General features: G+C 47.9%; 1 protein-coding gene across 7 annotated transcripts in view; it reads right to left on the bottom strand.

Annotated features, from left to right (window-relative positions):
• Positions 1–16,287: 16,287 nt before the first annotated feature.
• The window catches only part of IRF2 (interferon regulatory factor 2), a 42,439-nt gene continuing 40,794 nt past the window's right edge, over positions 16,288–17,932 (bottom strand). For all 7 annotated transcript variants that reach the window (XM_030493152.1, XM_030493158.1, XM_030493159.1 and 4 more), the window contains one exon: positions 16,288–17,647. In XM_030493152.1, the coding sequence (XP_030349012.1) occupies positions 17,336–17,647 (312 nt within the window). In that variant the 3' untranslated portion in view covers positions 16,288–17,335. The remainder of the gene's footprint in view (positions 17,648–17,932) is intronic.

Below are 17,932 nucleotides of genomic sequence, written 5' to 3'. Positions count from 1 at the left end.
TGCTTTATGTAAAACCTGCCACCCAAGGACAAGCAGATGTACTCATCCATAACAGCAGCCTCCAGTTAGGTTTCTCCCTTCTGCACTGTGTTTCCTCACCTCTGCCACTCTCATTACAGCAAGGGTTTGGGAGCTCATTGCCAGGTGCTAACATGCTCTGTAATACAGCAGGACGCGGGGTTCCCATCCTTGTCAAATTTAAAGAAATAATTGTGATAGTGATCAGATAATTCATTTAAACATCAACCATGACTGCATCTTGCAAGATTGTATCTTGCTCTGGAAGATAATTGCATATGGTAAACCCTCCCCGTGCAGCAGTGCCTGGACACCCCGGTAGTCCTCAGGGCACCTCTGTGCAGTTCCCCTCCGAGGCGGCTGTGGCCCACACTGCGGTGTACTGTGACCGCCCGGTGCCAGTATTACTGGCCATACAAACCAAGTTTGTATTGCAAATGGACCACTTGTCCAAATGGATGGAAAAGCCAAATATGAGCAAGTGCATTTCCAGTTAGAGTCCTGGAAATAAGCTTATCTTCAACAAGGTCAGTTAGCGCTCCTAATAATGAAATTTCCAGAGTTGTATTATGTAGAAAATCCTGTATTTTTCCGCCCATTTACTACATAGTCAGTACAATGCAAATGCAGCTAATGAGTTGGTTTAGTATGATTTGGATGCTCTAGGTGACCCTGCTTGAGCAGGGAGGTTGGACTAGATGACCTCTGGTGGTCCCTTCCAACCTCAACCATTCTGTGATTTTGCGATTCCAATCCTTATTTTAGACATAGCATGTAACTCAGGGCTTTCAGGACAAATTGTACAGCAACCTTTAACAATGTATGATAAAATACAACGTCTGGTAGGGAATTAAACTGTCTCCAGGAAAGAACAGCATATGATGTCCTCATCTGAACTAGCAGCCTCCAAGTCATGCAATGCTCGCTCACTAGCACCAGTGCCGCCAGCACCTGCCCACTTGCCATAGTGGTGCTGCTTCTGATGAGCCAGTGTCCTGCCAAGCACAAAAGGTATGGATTTAATGCTCAACACATGAGAATTTCCATCAGTCTGAGGACATGCTGAAGTGATTTTATGGATTGGGATGAATTTTGGTGGAAGGCAAATCAGATGCCTTAGTTGAAGAGATTCACTTTTTTAATAGGCACCTTGGCAATTACATATTGATACCTCTTTTGGTAGTGGGTAGCTAATTTTAAAGCTTTGCTCTGTTTTTCAGTTTCTTTTTTCAGATTGGGCTACATAAATGAAAAGAAGATTTAAGTGGGTGAAGTTCCTGTAAAAAGATGCTTTAGTTGACCTTGCTTGATATAGACCTAATCATAAATTAGAGGATTTGGTTGGACGTACTTTAGTGCCTATACCAGCTGAGATGGATAATACCTAGTCCAGATGAAAATAAATCAGCACATATACTTTCATTTAAATGGGGAAAACTGAGGAAGAACAAGGCCCTGAGGCCATCACCTGAACACAGAGCAGGGGAAGGGGGGGATATCCCATGAGGTGCTGCCTCTAAATAGTGGGGCTGGACTGCCATCATGCTCACAGAGGCGCCATCATCTCTGCCATGCTTGGCTGCCCCTGTCTCCCTGTGTTCATGTGTTTACATTTCCATTTAAATTTACCTGCAGGCCTGATTCCTCTAGAGTTCTTGTACACTTCGTTTTGATAGATAATTGCTACAGTCCTGTAATATGTTTTACTTGGAGTTTATTAATCTGCTCCCAGCTGTAATACCATCTTAGCCTAGTTTTGTCTAAGGAATATGAAATTTCTCTTATTCCCAGAGCAACAGATGCAAATATCATCCTGAGGATGGGAAGCTTATCAAATGGCCAGTACTTTTCACTGATCTTTTAAAAAATATCTTGTCCTGCGTTTCTTTGGGAGGAGACACTGTTTTCTGACCTCCGGATCACACTGAAGTTGTACCTTATGGAAGCTGTGGGGAAGCATGTCACTGTTTTCATTGATTTTCCTGAGGAATTTGTAACTCAGTACAAATTATACGACATCCTTTTATGAGTTAGTCATATACACTACAAAACAACTCCTGTGTTTATCCCATTTTTTCCCTTTTGCAGAATGCCAACAGGGTTTCCTCTTTTGATCAAAATTGGTTTTGACCATAGCTGGGAGATGCTGTGATGAAACCAGAGGAAATCTCAGGGATCTTTTCCCAGGGGATCAGAGTTGGCAAATACCCAGCAATACTTGCAAGGCCACAGGTCCCTGCTAGCAGGTTCTTCTCCTAGAGCCCAATAAGGGTTTCAGGCCAGATTTGCACTACAGTTGATGCCAAAAACTTCCTGACTTGCCATTTGGTCTTACCACCACCTACTTCTGAAAGTCCTGCGGGGCGTGAGTTCCCACTGTGCTGCTATCGGCCTCCGCAAGTGAAATCATATGAACTATTCAACTGAAAACCAGGCCCACACTTCTACTGTGTCAGATGTTTCTGAGGGAAATTTCAGTTGCAAAGTGTGATTTCAGAACCATACGTTTGGCATTCATTCTTTTTCCTCTCTTTCTCTTTTGGTATTGTTTCTTTTTCTGACCTCTAATGCAGATGCAGAAAAGCAGTTAGTGCTGTTTATTTTTAGGCTAAGATAAAGATGTGATATGTCATACTAACCACAACGGCTGTACAAAGCTGCACCTTCTTTTTTGTAATGCTTTATTAATAACTCAGAAACTGAGGCTTAAGCAGTTTTCTTTGGCTAAATTTCACACAGAGGTAGCCTGAGATTTCCCTGCGCATTGGAAGATACCAAGGGAACGTTTCACGTAATGCTGGCTGATGCTTAATACAGATATTGAATTCGGCCATTCCTCCACAGACCGTAGCATGGGAACTGCTCACTACAAGGTTAGCAAGTTCACCACTCTTTACTAAAAACAGTCTTTTTCATTTAAGTTTTGCTTCTTCTCTCAATTTTGGGATGATACGATTCCAAAGAGAAGTTCCCTTTTCTTTTCTTCTCTCCCTTTCATTTAGTGGGGCCCAAGCAAAGCACAGCTGAAGGGGGAGGGCCAGGCACATCATCCCCCTCCCATGCTCATGCCCAGGCAGCCCCTGCATTGTGCAATACTAGACATCTTGGGGAGGAATGGAAGCAGAATACTAGACATCTTGGGGGGGAATGTGGAATGCCGCAAACCGCTAACACAACATAGTGGTGATTTTAAAGAGAAAAGTCTTCATGGGTTACACACCAAAATACCGCAGGTTGATTGTGTTCTGATGAATGGACAGGTAATACACTGGCTTTTCAGATCAAAATAGATGCTTATTTCAGTGTGCTGGTGCATCTCCTGCCCATGAACAAAGCAAGCTGTACCAGCATGAACAAGCACGATGCTCAAGAACTTGCAGGACTTAGGGGAAGTGATAAACCCTCATGGGGGATAAACCCACTCCTGAAGCACAAAGAAAATGCATGCTTCTTGCTCAGATAAGGTAAACCAGGCTTAAAACAGGCGGGGATTGGATTAGATGATCTCCAGAGGTCCCTTCCAACACTAGCAATTCTGCAAGTCTATGATTGCATGCTTAGTGTGGATCAGAGACTGCTGTGTGTCAAATGCCTGCCTTGGCACTGCCCTGATAAAGTGGGGTGACATCTGATGTATGCATCATATGTCATGTTCTGTTGCATTTGGAAATCGCCTCACTGCTGCTATTAAAAGCTAAATCAACTCAGGTCTCAGCATACGATCATGAACCCTGTAGTCATGGCACGGCAAAGCAGAAACAAGGGACTGGCTCAGGGTATGGAGACTCCATCCCCAGCATTACACAGAGCTTGGTTCTCCCTGGTTCAGCGCTATGCAGGGGACAGGCCTGGAAATCAGTCTGTCTCTAGCATGCTTCCTCTCGCTGCTGGTCCCCAAGGCCACATGGAGCATCTGAGCATGGACGGCATGGCCAAGTGCAGGAAAGCCAACCCAGGTCAGTACGCATGCAATCTGCTGTCAGAGAAGGTAAGTGAATGTGGCTAGCAGGAACTCTCTCCACATCTATAAGTCCTGCACAACAAAACAGCATTTCATCCACAGCTGCTACGAAATGGTCAAAGTATTGGTGAAGCAATGAGATAAAATACGTCTCTGGTTATAACTAATCACCTGTATTTATTTCCTTGAAAAATCTGTGAATTAGGAGAAAAAATCTTGGCTTCAGCTTGTTTTCTGTGGAAGCAGCTATGCCAACTGCTTCTCCAGCTAGTAAATCCTGCTCAGAAACTTCTCAACCTGGTGGCCGCTTTCACCCAAGCTGGAAAGAAGTGGTAGAAGAAACCTGCAGGCAGAGAGCAGGACAGAGAAACAGTCAGTATCGTCTTTTGCTCCTCCCCCCCTCCCTTGCCTTTCACATCTAGGCTTTGTAGTAGAAGTCAGCAAGGCTCCCAAAGGTATATGGCTCCTGACTGACAGTGGCGCTGGTTTACAGCTCTGTTTTGTCACCTTAGAAACTTGCCTTTTATCTCTGCTTTTTATCAGAAAAGGTAACACCAGCTTGCTGCCCTTCACACTGCAGGGACAGACAGCATGAGCGTGTGTGCACTCTGGGTTGCCCCAGCAAGGTAAGACCAGCTACAGCCTCCACCCCACTGGTTGAGCTTTGGGGGGATGCTCCACTGAGAGCAGGACTTTGACCCAGGCAAAGTGGGGCTGATCCAAGGCCACCGTCCTGCAGTTTCCCCCACTGCAAAAACAAATCCTTTCTAAGCACCTGCTTCCTCTTTGAAAGAAAGAAACTCTTTTCAGTGAAAACCAGACAACAGTGTGAAGGAAGGGCTTTAAAAACCCTTCAAAACCAGGTTTTTTCATTGCACACAATGGGCTTCTTTCTTTGCACGAGTGGAAGTACAGATGTGCAAGACATTTGCATGCGCTGCCTCTTCAGGGCGTGCCATACCTCCATGGTCAGGCAGGTAGCACGATGGCAGGCAGCCCTGGAGCACTTCTCATAGCAGTGAGGACCAGTGATGCACTTGCTTTTATCATGCTGAGCTGCTGATGCTTGGAAGCAGCACGCACACCAGCAGGCTTCCCTGTGTCAGCAGTGCTCCTTCCAAACCACCTTGCCCACACCCCCCCCCCCACTTAACACCGAATAGCTAGCTGCTATTATTAGTCCCTAGGTATGGTTACACAGTGCCAGTCCATGCCACGGGACTCTTCAGCAAAGGCTGGCCCTTGTTCAGGTTGGCACCCTGGGAAGTCGTCACTGCTGCCACTGCCACCCTGCCCCGGTGCCCCACTGACCCAGTAAACCTGTTTTTTGTAGGTCTCTGCTGGGCTCCTGCAGAGGTGGGACCAGTTACACATGCCCAGGAGTGCCAGTGAAGTCTCTCACTTGCTCATGTGTTTGTCCACGTAACCGAGGTTGAATGTGTGCCCAAAGCATGCACACATGGTTTGGAAATCTGAACACATAAGGCATGTCTTCACTTTCCCAGCCTGCATATCTGACAAAATCAGAATGCTTGTTTTATGGTTAAATTATCAGGCAATCACTCTGAAGCAGCTGAAGAGCAGTACACAACATGTAGCTGGATGGAGAAACTTGTTGCCAGGGGATATTAGAGTGCCTAAAGGCATGTACAGGGTCAAAAAGGATTCAGATACATTTGTGCAAGGTGTGTCCACCAGGACTATTAACTACAGTCATTCAGATGTAACCTCCAGCTCATTAACTCAACAAAATGCTGGTTAGTAAATGCTGAGAAGATTTACGAAGTTAAAAAACACCCTAACCTTGCCCTGGCTCCAATAATCTTGTCCCAAATAATTGTCCAAATTCCTGGAGACAGGATACCGGACCAGCCGGGCCAGTGAGCTGACGCACATCCCTGTCCTGCTGTTGTAAAGACTACCATGTGTCTGTAATAATTAATCAGTTGGAAACAGCCCAAACCCGAAGAAAACAATGCCACGGCACTGAGCACATATTTACTCAGTCAGGGGAAGCAATGAGAAAAGGAGTTTTGCTCCAAAAAGAGCAGAAACACCTACCAGAAACATAGAAAATCAGAGTAAGAGTGCAGACCCTATGGAAGATATAGTCGGACTTCCCCCAAACTGCTGCCCAGTTATGATGAAAATGGAGCTGAGCCCAATGCTCTGGGGCAGTGCTGCCTGTCTGATAGAAAACGCACACATATTTGCAGGAGACACTCAATTTAGTAGGATTTTAAATAGAAATGAGGTCAGAGAGGAATGATCTTTAATTAAAAAAACAAAGTTTGTGAATTATTTATACTGTTTTATTTGTAAACATGATGGTAGGCAGCTTGGCAACAAGGCTCTGCCCTGGATTTCAGAAAGCAGCGATAATGTGTGGTGTGGGATTCCCAATGGAGAAAGTATTAAGTGTGAGTTTCCAGGGCAGCACTATGGCAAAACCAACTGCTGCTATTTTCTGATGTGTAAGGAGGTGTGTGGATTGTCAGGCAAAGGACAGGACTGACTGACTGACTCTTAGCTTCATGAATGGTGCTGCTGGTACAAGAAGGGGCATGTAAAAAATCTTCAAACCAAGCTGAAGGCCAGAGGATGCTTATAAGAGTAAGGTGTTCACCAGCTTGGTCTCCGTCAAAAATCCAGAAGAAGTGGCCTAAATCAACGCAGATGAGTTTTATCAAGCAGGTAAAATTCAGGGTGTAAACTGCGCACAGTTTTTTGCTGAAAAGCATGATTTATCCTTCCAAGAAAGAGGGTCCTGGCTCTTTTTAAACCAAGACATAGCATTCAGAAAGGGGTCCCTTCCCAGACGCCATAGCATCCCTGCTCTAGAAACCCTCAACCCCCCTTTCCTCCATCACTGGTCTGCAGCAGTGTTCAGGTCCATTTCTGGGCTTCAGAGACCAATACCGTCCCTGACAGCCTTCCCGCCTGTCCACTGGGGCAACTGGGAGCAGACGGCTTGCTTTTCCTCACGCTGCTCTTTAAACTGAAGCCTACCTTCATAAAAGCTTCCTTCAAGTCAGCACATGAAGAAACATTCAAAGGATGGCAAAAATAAACCAGGCAGCTGCACCCCTGCCAAGCCCGGGCTTTCCTTTGTAAGGCAATCAAGCAGCCTGGCATCGCACGCCGTGTAGCACAGGGGTCAAAAAAAGACCCTTGTTTAGAGGGTGCCAGCCATGGCCGCTGATGGACAGCGTGCATCTGGCCACGGTACTGGCTCCAGCACAGCACTGGGGCTGTTTGTGCTGCTGCCGCCGAGGGAAGGGAAGTCACTGCACATCCTGTTGGCTTTACCTGAAGTGACCCAGCCGGGATGTTGTTATAGTTTGGCGGGTCTGTGGTGCTGACATGCGCAGAGGGTAATGATCCTAAGAAAGCGGCACGCACACAGCCGTCCTATGCCTGAGCATCTCCGTCCCCTGGAGCAGTGAGAAGCTGCTTACACAAGGAGGTCGTGTTTGGTTAATTAAAGCATCCAAATAAAAACACCATCACCCTGACCCACTGGGGTGGATATTCCTTCAGCTAATTCCCTTCTTGTCCCTTTCATCAAAGCTACCTTCCTCAAATTAGCAATTGCTGCAGACAGAGTGGGTCAATAGGATGAGGTAACTTGTTCCCACAGCTGAGCCCTCAGTGAACTTGATTTAGTATTATCTATCTGCTTTTAAAAACCTTATTCAGATGGAAACTTAAGCGATTTCAGTAAAACTATTTAGAAGCCAGTTAAAGAGATTTCCGTGAATAAATGTAGACTGGCCGTAGATGTAACTCCTTGTGTCTATCATGCTGCTCTGGTTTCATTTCTCCTCCATCCCATCTGGAACCTGAAACTGTGTAAAACCATAAAATGAACAGGTTCTGCTGAGGATAACTTCAGCAGCAGCGACCACACAGCTGTGCGAAGGAACACTTGCTGTTACAGTGCTCACATTACCCGGTTGCTGTGCCAGAGGGGAGCATCCCACCCTCCAGCTGTGGCAGAAGCTGGTTGGGGTGCGGCAGGAGCCATTTGGGATGCTTGGCTGCATCCCAGTCCCCAAGGGAGGATGCGCTCAGGCACAGGTTCCCTGGGCAGCCTCTGCAGGAGAGCAGAGGGGGCCAAGGCATGGCAGATTGATCTCTAGGTAACTGATCCTAAACTGATTTGGGGGTTGGTTTGCACTGACATTTGGTTCATTTTGGAAGAGCCCTTTGAAACTCTTATGAAGAGATCTTGTATCAGCTTTGCTCACTCTCGTAATTTACATTTTCCCTGTAAATTTTCCTCCACCAACCACACGAAAGATGCTCATAGTTTCTCTGTAGTACCAAGAATCTCGTGTCTCCAAACGGCACTTGCTGGAGACATAGCAATATTGTCTCAAAATGCACTGTGCCATGGCACTGTAAGGCCTTCCAGCAAAACAGGAATCATCTCATTTTCCCCAGCAAAGTATGGCAAATGTAAAAGGAAGCTGCAAAAGTGCAAACACAAGGATGAGTCGCTGTGCGTGCTGGGGCAGCGGAAACCTTCAGGGAAACAGCTTTTAGGGAAAGGTATCTTGAGCAGTGCTGGCATAAGGGCAGAGGACCTCATGCCAGAGGTGATGTGGCTGTGCGGAGCAGGGTACCGCAGCACCCCACAGGAAGGAACAGCGTCCCATGAAGGCAGCCAGGCTGCGCGCGTGCATGGATGCATGCATACCCCTGCTGGCACAGGGCTGCCCAAGCCGTGTCCCCCGCACCAGGTCAGGAGGAGCGGGCAGTGTTTCGGGCAGCGTAAAACCCCACACTGCTGACTTGGAGTCACTCTGTGCTGTGTTTTATATAATCCATGTGAATTCCTTTATTCTCTTCCATCGTGTGGCTGACAGTTGGAGGCAAAAGGCTTGGGCAGTGTGAGCAGCAATGCAGGTCTCTGCCCCAGGGACAGGATAGCATCAGTGTGTTCCCTGCAGATGCCCAGAGTGCTGCTGGAGGCTACTTATGAGAAGGTGAGAGCACCTTCAAGCCATACAACTCCTCTTTCATTTACTACATGGAGAAAACCGGGAGCTGGGGTGGCAGGGGTTGGTGAGGCAATGCAAACTAATGGAGGAGCATGCAGGGGAAGGCGACCAGGAAGGAGGGATAGAGGAGGACCAGACCAAAAGGGGTATGAAGTGGTCTTCAGCTGCTGGAGTCACACTGTGCACTTGTGAAACGATTAAAACCTGGCCAAAGAAAGCAAGAAATTGAAAACAAAAATGAATGCAGGACAGGCCAGGGCCAGGGTGCAGCAGCCCCGCAACACCCGGGCAGTCAAATCTGAAGGTGGCTACCTCCTGTGAGCTCAGCACAGCCTGCCCGGCAGGGAGCAGGTTTTAACATCCATCAGTCGCACGGATGTTAAAACCTGAAACAAACCTGCACCCCTATTTATATGTCCATATTTTCTTGCCCTTAAGAGAACTGCATTCAGAAAGGTATCCTGGCTGCTGCACCCGTCAGACCTGCACCCTGTCACATGCGACATGAACAAAAAATGACCTTTAAAATGTCACAGTGAGTCAGGTAGCACTTGGGGGGGGGGGGGGGGGGGGGAAGTGTGTGTCTGTTCTTTGAAAAAAGGAAAAAGAAAAACAAATTTGCCTGAGAGTAAAAATACTACTGAAAACTGAAACCTGACAGCACTGGCTGTGAGAGATAGCATCTTTAAACAGGCACATGCAAAAGCAACTGCTACAGCAAACGTCCTCAGCACCCACCCCGTTTCCTGCTGCTCCCCCACATCTGAGGGCAGGAGCTGTGAGGGGTTAATAATGCAGCACCCCAAACCCCCAGCCTGCTGCCTGCATTTGGGCACCTTAAAAGTTCTCCTAAGGAACAGTCTGGAAAAACGTATGCAAATGTACTAAGGTTAAAGGGTAGGATGAGTTGTATCAATCAGCTGGGAAACCGTGCATCAAATGAGCGGAGGGAATGAAGGCAATGCTACTAGTTATTTTTATTTTCCTTACAAAACTAAAACAGTAACTCTGACACCTCTCCACCACCTCTCTACCAGCTTCAACCTGTATAAAACCAGGAGCCATTTCCAGTGATGTTTCACCTCCTGAGGTCGGTACAAACCCAGCTCTGAACAGAAATGCTCTGAGGAGGCCGGGCAGCGCTGGGGCTGCAGCTGCGGGAAGCTCGGCAGCACACCTTTCAGCTGCTGCTGAATTATTTAGTCTACAGGCATGTAATTGAGAGCAGGACTGGCCCAAAGGAGCCACCTATCATCAGCTACTCATCAGAAAATAACACGCTGAACTCGGATAGGGCAATTCATTAAGAGCTGCCACGCACAGCGAAAAGCTCATCCGAGGAGCTGTAATGTCCAGTAAATGAATTTCATGCATCCCAAGCCTGACTGCAACTGCCTTCACCTCCTCAGAAAGCCCGGCATCCTGGACAAGGCGCTGTCTGTGGCAGCAGTCCCCACTGGCCCCCGTGGTTTCCTTCCTCCCCACCACTATTTTCAGCATTGTTGACAGAAAACCCCTGCACCTGCTGCTCTGAGCACGAAGGAAGAAACCCTCCTCCCAGCGCCCGCAGAAAAGGTCATTGGGCTGGTTCTTCCGCCGCAGCATCGGCCCCTCCACTGGCCCCTCCTCGTGAAACCCAATCAGCAACAGTAATTAACAGTCTGACAGCAAAAACAGCTAGCGTGAGGCAATGGGGATGGAGCTAACCCGGCCTGGCGCCTGCATCACCAGCTGTAAGGGATGCTGCTGTAAGGGAGCAGGGAGCGCTTCCTCCAGCCATCTGAGGATGCAAGCCGGGGGTCCCGGCCCTTGGCCCTCATGCTTACCCTTCCAAGGCCACCGCAGCACAGCCCCATGCGTGCCCACCTCGCAGTTTCCATGCCAAGCAATGGGGAGGGAGAGGCTGGAGCAAAGGGCATGTGGTTGTGCCTGTCCTCCCTCTTTAGGGGAAGCCCCAGCTGCAAGCACGGTGGGAGAGAAAAGAGAAAGGCACATCTTGGGTGGCAGGGAAACGATTTAAAGGCAAAGCTGATTTCTGCTGGCCCAAGCAGGAGCCCTACAGCAAACCTGGTGACTTCAAGGAGCCCCGGGGAAACCCAAAATGTGGGCAGGCACTTCACACTTCCTACAGATGCATCCTTCTCCCATTTATCCAAGTGCCAAGTGAAATGTATTTAGCAGTGCTGTGGCAAAAAGGCATGCAGGTGTCATACAACTACTGTCTCCCAGTTACTTCCAACAAAGGTGTGAGTGCATCAGGATGTAAACCAGCCTTCAGTGCCTGTCCCAGTGTTGCTGCATGGAGGAGAGGGAGGGAGGAGGACGGCCAGGTGGTTACACACAAGCAGGAACTGAGGCCATCGTTACTGGCTGGGAGTGGAAAAGGGCCTGGTCCTAGGTAACCTATTGTCACCTATCATCATTCCGAATGCGATCTGAGTATCTTTGCATGTGAGGATCTTGCCGGGCTCCAGGAGGACATCAGGAGTGGCAGCCCCAGACACCAGAGGGCAGCTGGGACATAACACTATGTGACTCATAAGCACACCTGGATGAATTTATGCTTGGGGCCATTATTTCTTTTTTTCTCCTGTTCTCCCTCATTTTTTCCATTATTCCAGTTGGGTTACAGAAGGGATGATCCTGCCTTCGCAGGACTCCTCCAGCAGCTTCCAAACCCAAGAAAAGAAATTGTTTATGTTCCATTTTTAAATACTCCTGCAAAAAATCAGACACGCCTGGGCTTAGCTTTCCTGGGCAAGGGCACAGAGCCCCTCCAGCCAGCCTCTCTAACCCGTCTTTCCGTCACTGCTTTGCCTGTAAATTCATCTCCTACACACAGGCATATATATTCCTTCTATGGAAACACCATCCACCTCGAGGAACCATCTGCTCAGTAAACTCCTGTTTGGGATGGAAGCGGAAGAGCAGAAGTCTCACAGCATGTCAGACTCGCTCCTTTTAAATCCCCAAGACCCTGCACTTCACCTCTTTTTTTCCTCAGGTGCTACAGAAATATTCATACTTGGCGCCTTCTCCAAGCGAGGGTAGGCTGCCTCCACTCACTTTTGAAAACCACAAGGAGCACAAGCCCAGGCGATGGATGTTGGCAACAGCCGAGGGCAAAGGCACCCATGGTAAAAGGGGGGTGATTCCCCATGTGGTAAATGTGAATATACAGGAGAAGCCTGTGCTGTATCATCCCCTTTTCGGTGCATACTGCCATTCCTCACGTTTTCTGACTTCAAAGCTGCTCTCTCTGCGGCTGCAGTGCCTCACGCAGCCAGGTCCCCAGCTGGTACCACGGGGAACCTTCAGCTCCATGGGCTAAACCTCAGACTTCCCAAGGATCTGAGACATGTGCTGTCATGCTGAACCCCATCAGCCCATGCCCCCCACTCTGCTCACACTGTGAAACCACCAAGCCCAGAGAGGCAACAGTCTCCATCTGTGGGGATTCCCAAAATCTGATCAAGTAAGGCTCCGAGCAACCTGACCTACCTTTGAAGCTTTGGAGAAGGGGTTGGACCAGGTGACCTCCAGAGGTCCTGCCTCACCCAAATGGTTCTAAAGCTCTGCAGTAGGATGTGTCCTACTGGTGAAAAGTTCCTGCAAGTCTGAGAAAACATGTGCATGGATAGAAAAGACAGTTCTCACCAAGTCCTTGATGAGGAAGAGGCTACCATGTAGGTTAACCCTTCCCTAGAATGTTCATAAGGAGACTCGGTGGTGGGAGAGAGGGAGGCTGAGTGCCCTAACCAACAGGGTGGCTGCAGCAGTATCCCCCACCACAGGGGACACCTCTGAACACAGCCCAGATCCCAAGCAAATCCATCTTCTTCATTTCTGCTACTCCGCAGATGACTTTTCTCCTACCTGAGCCCCGCAGACAGCTTTTGAGGGGATCAGACTCTGCCAGAGACCTTGGTATCACGGCACCTTGCTAGCTGAGCTCCCCTGAAGGGGCCTGCTTGAGCTGTCGGAGCACGGGCAGCGCTCTGGCCACAAGCCCTGTGTGTGCTGCAGAGAAGAGCCTGGCCCTTACCTTGCTCAGGGCACTTTCTGCAGGCTCACCTGCTGACCACATCACAGAGTTGCACAACGAGATCAACTACGAGATTACTCACGGTGCTAATGGGCAGGCACCTGGTTTCCAGCGTTGCAGAACCAAATTGGTGGTTGGGCCAAAACTGAATTTTATGACTGCGTAGTTTTGCAACCAAATGTAATCAAACATCGCATTTCAGAATAGATGTCTGATGTCCCAGCCTGAAGAAATCCTCCTTTGTATTTACATCACTCTGCGGTTCGCCAACTGCTTTTGGTCTGAGCAAGTTGCAGCAGCGTCACCAGCTTTGTGCGGTGGATGTTCTCTTTGATGGAACAGTGTGATGGGTATGTACTGCAACTGCCCTGCTTGGATTCCTCTTGGAAAAGCCTCAAACATATAAGCCCTGGGAAAAGGGGAATTTACCAGGTATGCATGCCGTTCCCAGAGGTATGTCTGTGTGTCTCCTATTGCGCAGGGTGCGGGTTAGTGGTTTTGCAGCTCAGCTGCCCTCCTCGCAGGACCAAGAGGAGGGTGAGCCAAGTTACCCAGCCATCAGCATGCTGGCACCAACTCTCACATGAAACAACCAGAGGCAAGTTGTGACCAGGGAACTCGCTTTAACTATGTAAAGGTTAATGCATGGGTTAAACTGGAAATGCCTGCCTCTCCCTGTTGACTGCTTCTAAGTTTCAGATGGCTGATGCTAAGAACGGCAAATCCTTCTCCTGGCAAGTGACAGTTTACATTGCAGATAAGCATTTATATACCTAGAAACACTTGGGTGGCCCTTGGGCAACCATCTCCTTACCCCAGTAACCAGGAGGGCTTGCTGAAGGCAGGCTCTCACTCAAAGGACACACAGAAAAGGCAGCTCAGACCTCACTCCTCTTTGTCAGCCCTGTAGGATGCCAAGCTCCATGTAGGCATCTGAGCGAGCCTGGGGGACTCAGAAAGCCAAAATGTTTCACCATAAAGGGCAAATATGTTCCCTCTCTCAGATGGACACACAGTACTGAGGTCAGGGAGGATTTGTGCAAGAAGGTCAGACATAAAAAGGGGCTTTGCAGTTCCTGCAAAGTGTGGAACAAGGCCTCTGTGATGGTTCCTCAGTGGCATGGGTGATGGACAGGGAGCTACTGCTACAGACAAGGAAAGCCCACTGACTCTCACAGTATGTAATACACGGGAGACAGGCGCTTGCCTGGAGGGCTGCAGAGATGTGCCAACATTTAACACAGCCGATCTGAATGGTGCGGAGAGAGCAGGCCATGGCAGATGTAAACAGTAGCCTTGCTTGCAGGAAAGCAAAAGCTTTGAGTCAGCTTTGTTTACTTGGGAAGATGCTTTCCAGTCCCCACACAACTCTACCTCCAGGCTTTCTCTTGGCCTTAACTCTCAAGACCAAATCCAGGCTGAGCCAGAGGCAAAAGTTTCTCTCTGTCCACAGACTAAATACTCCTCAGAGGAGATGAGCGTCAGCACTTAGTTTACATTGCATGATGCTTTCCAGCCCCACGTGACTGAGCCTTCTCTTTCCCTCACCGCTGACACCCACCCTAGGCTCAGATTCAGGCTGCAGCTCTTCCTTTCCAAAACCGAACCTTCCCAAGAGGAGGGTTCGAGCATCGGCCCTCTGCTGAATTTGGCTGCCCCTTCCCAGCCCCAGCACAACCGCAGCTCTGGGCTTTCCCTTTCTAAGCTCTGGGCTTAACCGAACTCTTCCTTCCTCACAACAAAAATTCATCAGATGACTCCTCCAAGCCCCAGGTCTCCCCAGACAGCCCCTTTTCCAGCCACTCTCCACCTGCAGCTCCCAGCCCCAACCACGCCACTACCCTGATGGCCAGGCGCAGCGCAGGGAACTCGCCACACGAGGCCAGGCTGGATGAAAGGGATTCATGAAGCCTAGAAAATTTCCTTACTTGAAATATTCAAGACTTGGTTTGACAGAGCCCTGAATAACCTCCTCTGATACCCTGCTTTCAACAGAAGGTTGGACTCAATGTGCCCCAAGGGGTCCCTTCCAGCCCCAGCTTGTCTGTGACCCTATGAGGTCCCTCCCTAACAAATAAGAGCCCATCACGTTAAAAGGGGGTAAGAGATGCTGATCTTCACCCGGGGAGTTTCGAAAAACTTCCAAAACCCAGAGCAAACCATGTCAAGAAAACATAAAAATAAACCCAACTGAGCCCCAAAACCAAGAAAAAGCAGCCTGCCATGAGCCTCATAACCCTGCTGGTGAAGGACTAGGGATTGCAGAGACTCACTGTAACAACCCTGCACACACACAGAGGAACAACTTCCTTGAGGAAGACTAAGCCTTGTGGACACTGGAAGGGTACATGCACAACCAAAGGGACGGGACAGAGACCAGAAAGTTTACATACCACGGCTATTACCAGTATTGCTTTGCAGCCTCATTTCAAATACTGCTCGTTCCTCTTCCTCCCAACCCTAACCAAAGCTCTAACCTTGTCTTCCCAGCCCACCAGGCTGTGGATTGGCTAGACTAAACTGCAAGTTTCTCATGGCTTTGTGATGAAATTTGGAATCCTGGCATCAGGTTAAGCACACAACAATATCCTACTGTTTCCCCTTTTCAATAGCTAGGTGTGCCAGTGACATCCCAAAGCGTACAGCACTTCACAGAGTCCTAGGCACAGCCTGACCACCTCCACCACCAACTCTGCAAGCCACTGCACACTCAATTAAATACTCAACAGCTTCCCTCAAAGACCCAGAGGAAACAGAATTTGCCATCACACTGCAGATGTGAACAGCCTTGGGGAATGTTTATTTGACTTCTGATTCATTCCACTAATAATGAGTTACTGCTTCAAACTCTGCAAAAAGAGATTTTTCTGGACAAGGAAACTGTAAGCAAGCTAAACAGAGATCTAAGAGGAATGGGGTAAGCACAGCTGAGGCTGTGTTTTGGGTGGGTGATTGACTTTCACAAGATCTCTTCCATGAGCTGACATGCTCAAAGCCCAACCACGGAATAACAGCAGAAGAGGTGCCCCAACTCCCAGCCTCTGCATGTGAGGCCAAACTTGAGTACACTACCTTTAAACTCTAGTTCCTCTTTCTGCCTCGAGCTGCCTTGAGCACAGCACTTCCCATCCTGTTAGATGGGTACTCCAGAAGTTGTAAAGGCAGCTCACACTACTGCTCATTCCAAGAGGTCCATTTCCCTATCAAACCGATGCCATCTGAGGCTTCTGAAAGATTAAAAGAGACCAACAAGAGGATTATTAAAAATTTAACTATATACCATATTTATTATCAATCCACAGGATAATCTGATTGCTACATGAGCTCATAAAAGCTATTTCACCTTTACAAAATTAAAAAAAAAAAAAATGTGCCACAAGGATGTAATAACTGCTGATAACCAAGGACTGAATCTTAAAATTATAAATTTGCTGTAGAAAAGATTAAAAAAAATTATATTCACTTTAGAATTTTACTTTGAATAAAATATTCCCCTGTATAAAAAATAAAAAAGCTTGCTCTGGTTAGAATTAGAGTATTTTTCTTCTTCTTTTTTTAAATCTGGGAATTTGCATAATATCTCTGTAATAGGTTTCTTTTTTTTCTTCCTATTGTACCACGCGGCATTCAAGCATAGCAGATTAGAAACAAACATGATAAAAGCAGTCTTCAAACATATGAAATCCACATGGGAAGTTTTAACTTCCTTTCCTTTCTTCTATTCTTTAAAGACACTTTAGCAAGAATAGCCTTGGAAAAGAATACAGGTGAGGAGGGACCTTCAATGTGCCATTAAGTAGAGCAAGGTAATAAAAGGCCTTTTGTAAGTGCTTTCTTAATAAGGTGCAGAAGCAGACTGCAACGTTGCTAGTACTGCACTATGTACAATATTCACAATAGATTTTTCTTTATTTAAAAATATTCCAGCTAGTTCACATTTTCTCTTCCATTCTGAGGCTTTCAGTTCCATCACAGCCTTGACAGCGAGAAGCGCAGCAGCACCGCTTCCCTTGTGGTCGGTTGGTCCTCTTATGAAACACTGGAACCTGTGAGTGGGCCAAAGTTCTGCGGTTGTTTTCCTACGTAGCAACCTTGGAAACCCACCTGGGTTCAGGCGTACATACTGACGGCTGGAGTCCTGAGTTAAAAACACTCCGGCAAGTGGAGTCGGACACAGCAATGTTTTATATTGCCAAGGCTTTACCTTAGATTTGTCTTGTGTGCGTCAAGGGATGAACCTCTCCTAGAGAAACGTAAAATACAAAACCAAACAAAACAAAGCTAAAAAACCACACTGCCAAAGGCTTAGCAGCTCTTGACTCTCGACTGGGTGATGTCTGACGTTTTCTTGATGACGCTGGCCCGTGTCTCGCGGTCTGGCCGGCTGCTGCTCGTGGAGGCTGTGGACACTACTTGTGGCAGAGGGATGTCTGTGAAAGGGGGCCAAGAGCTGTTGTAAGGCAATGGGCAGCTTTCTTCTTTGATGGTGACTTGGAGGTCAGGCTTGTTGGCTACAAAAGTTGCCATGCTGGGAAGCATATGAGAAGTGTTCCTCATTCCCAGATTGCTGAGATACTGTTTGCCTTCAATGTTTCTCTTCTGCCAATGAAGTCGTCCCTACAAAAGTGGGGGAAAAAGGAGGAAAGACTGTTTGAGCAAGTGCAACTTTGATAAGTGCTCTGATTAACAAGATGAAGAGAAAAACATCCACAAATTGCAGAGGAATTACCCCATCTCTAAAAGCATAAGGTTTTTAGAGCCTCTGGCCACTGGCTTTGAATGTCTTTGCTCTCGGCCACTTCTCCCTTCCTGAAGTCGTGTGCTTAAACCCTGGTGGCTCTCCAGCACTCAAGAGGTTCTGCACTCTTCTGATGGAAAATAAAGGCCTTACTCCCAGTATGC

The sequence above is a fragment of the Strigops habroptila genome, chromosome 7 (assembly GCF_004027225.2).
Source record: "Strigops habroptila isolate Jane chromosome 7, bStrHab1.2.pri, whole genome shotgun sequence".
Taxonomy (NCBI): domain Eukaryota; kingdom Metazoa; phylum Chordata; class Aves; order Psittaciformes; family Psittacidae; genus Strigops; species Strigops habroptila.
Note: the sequence above shows the minus strand (reverse complement) of the source record. Positions and strands in the feature narration are given on the sequence as shown.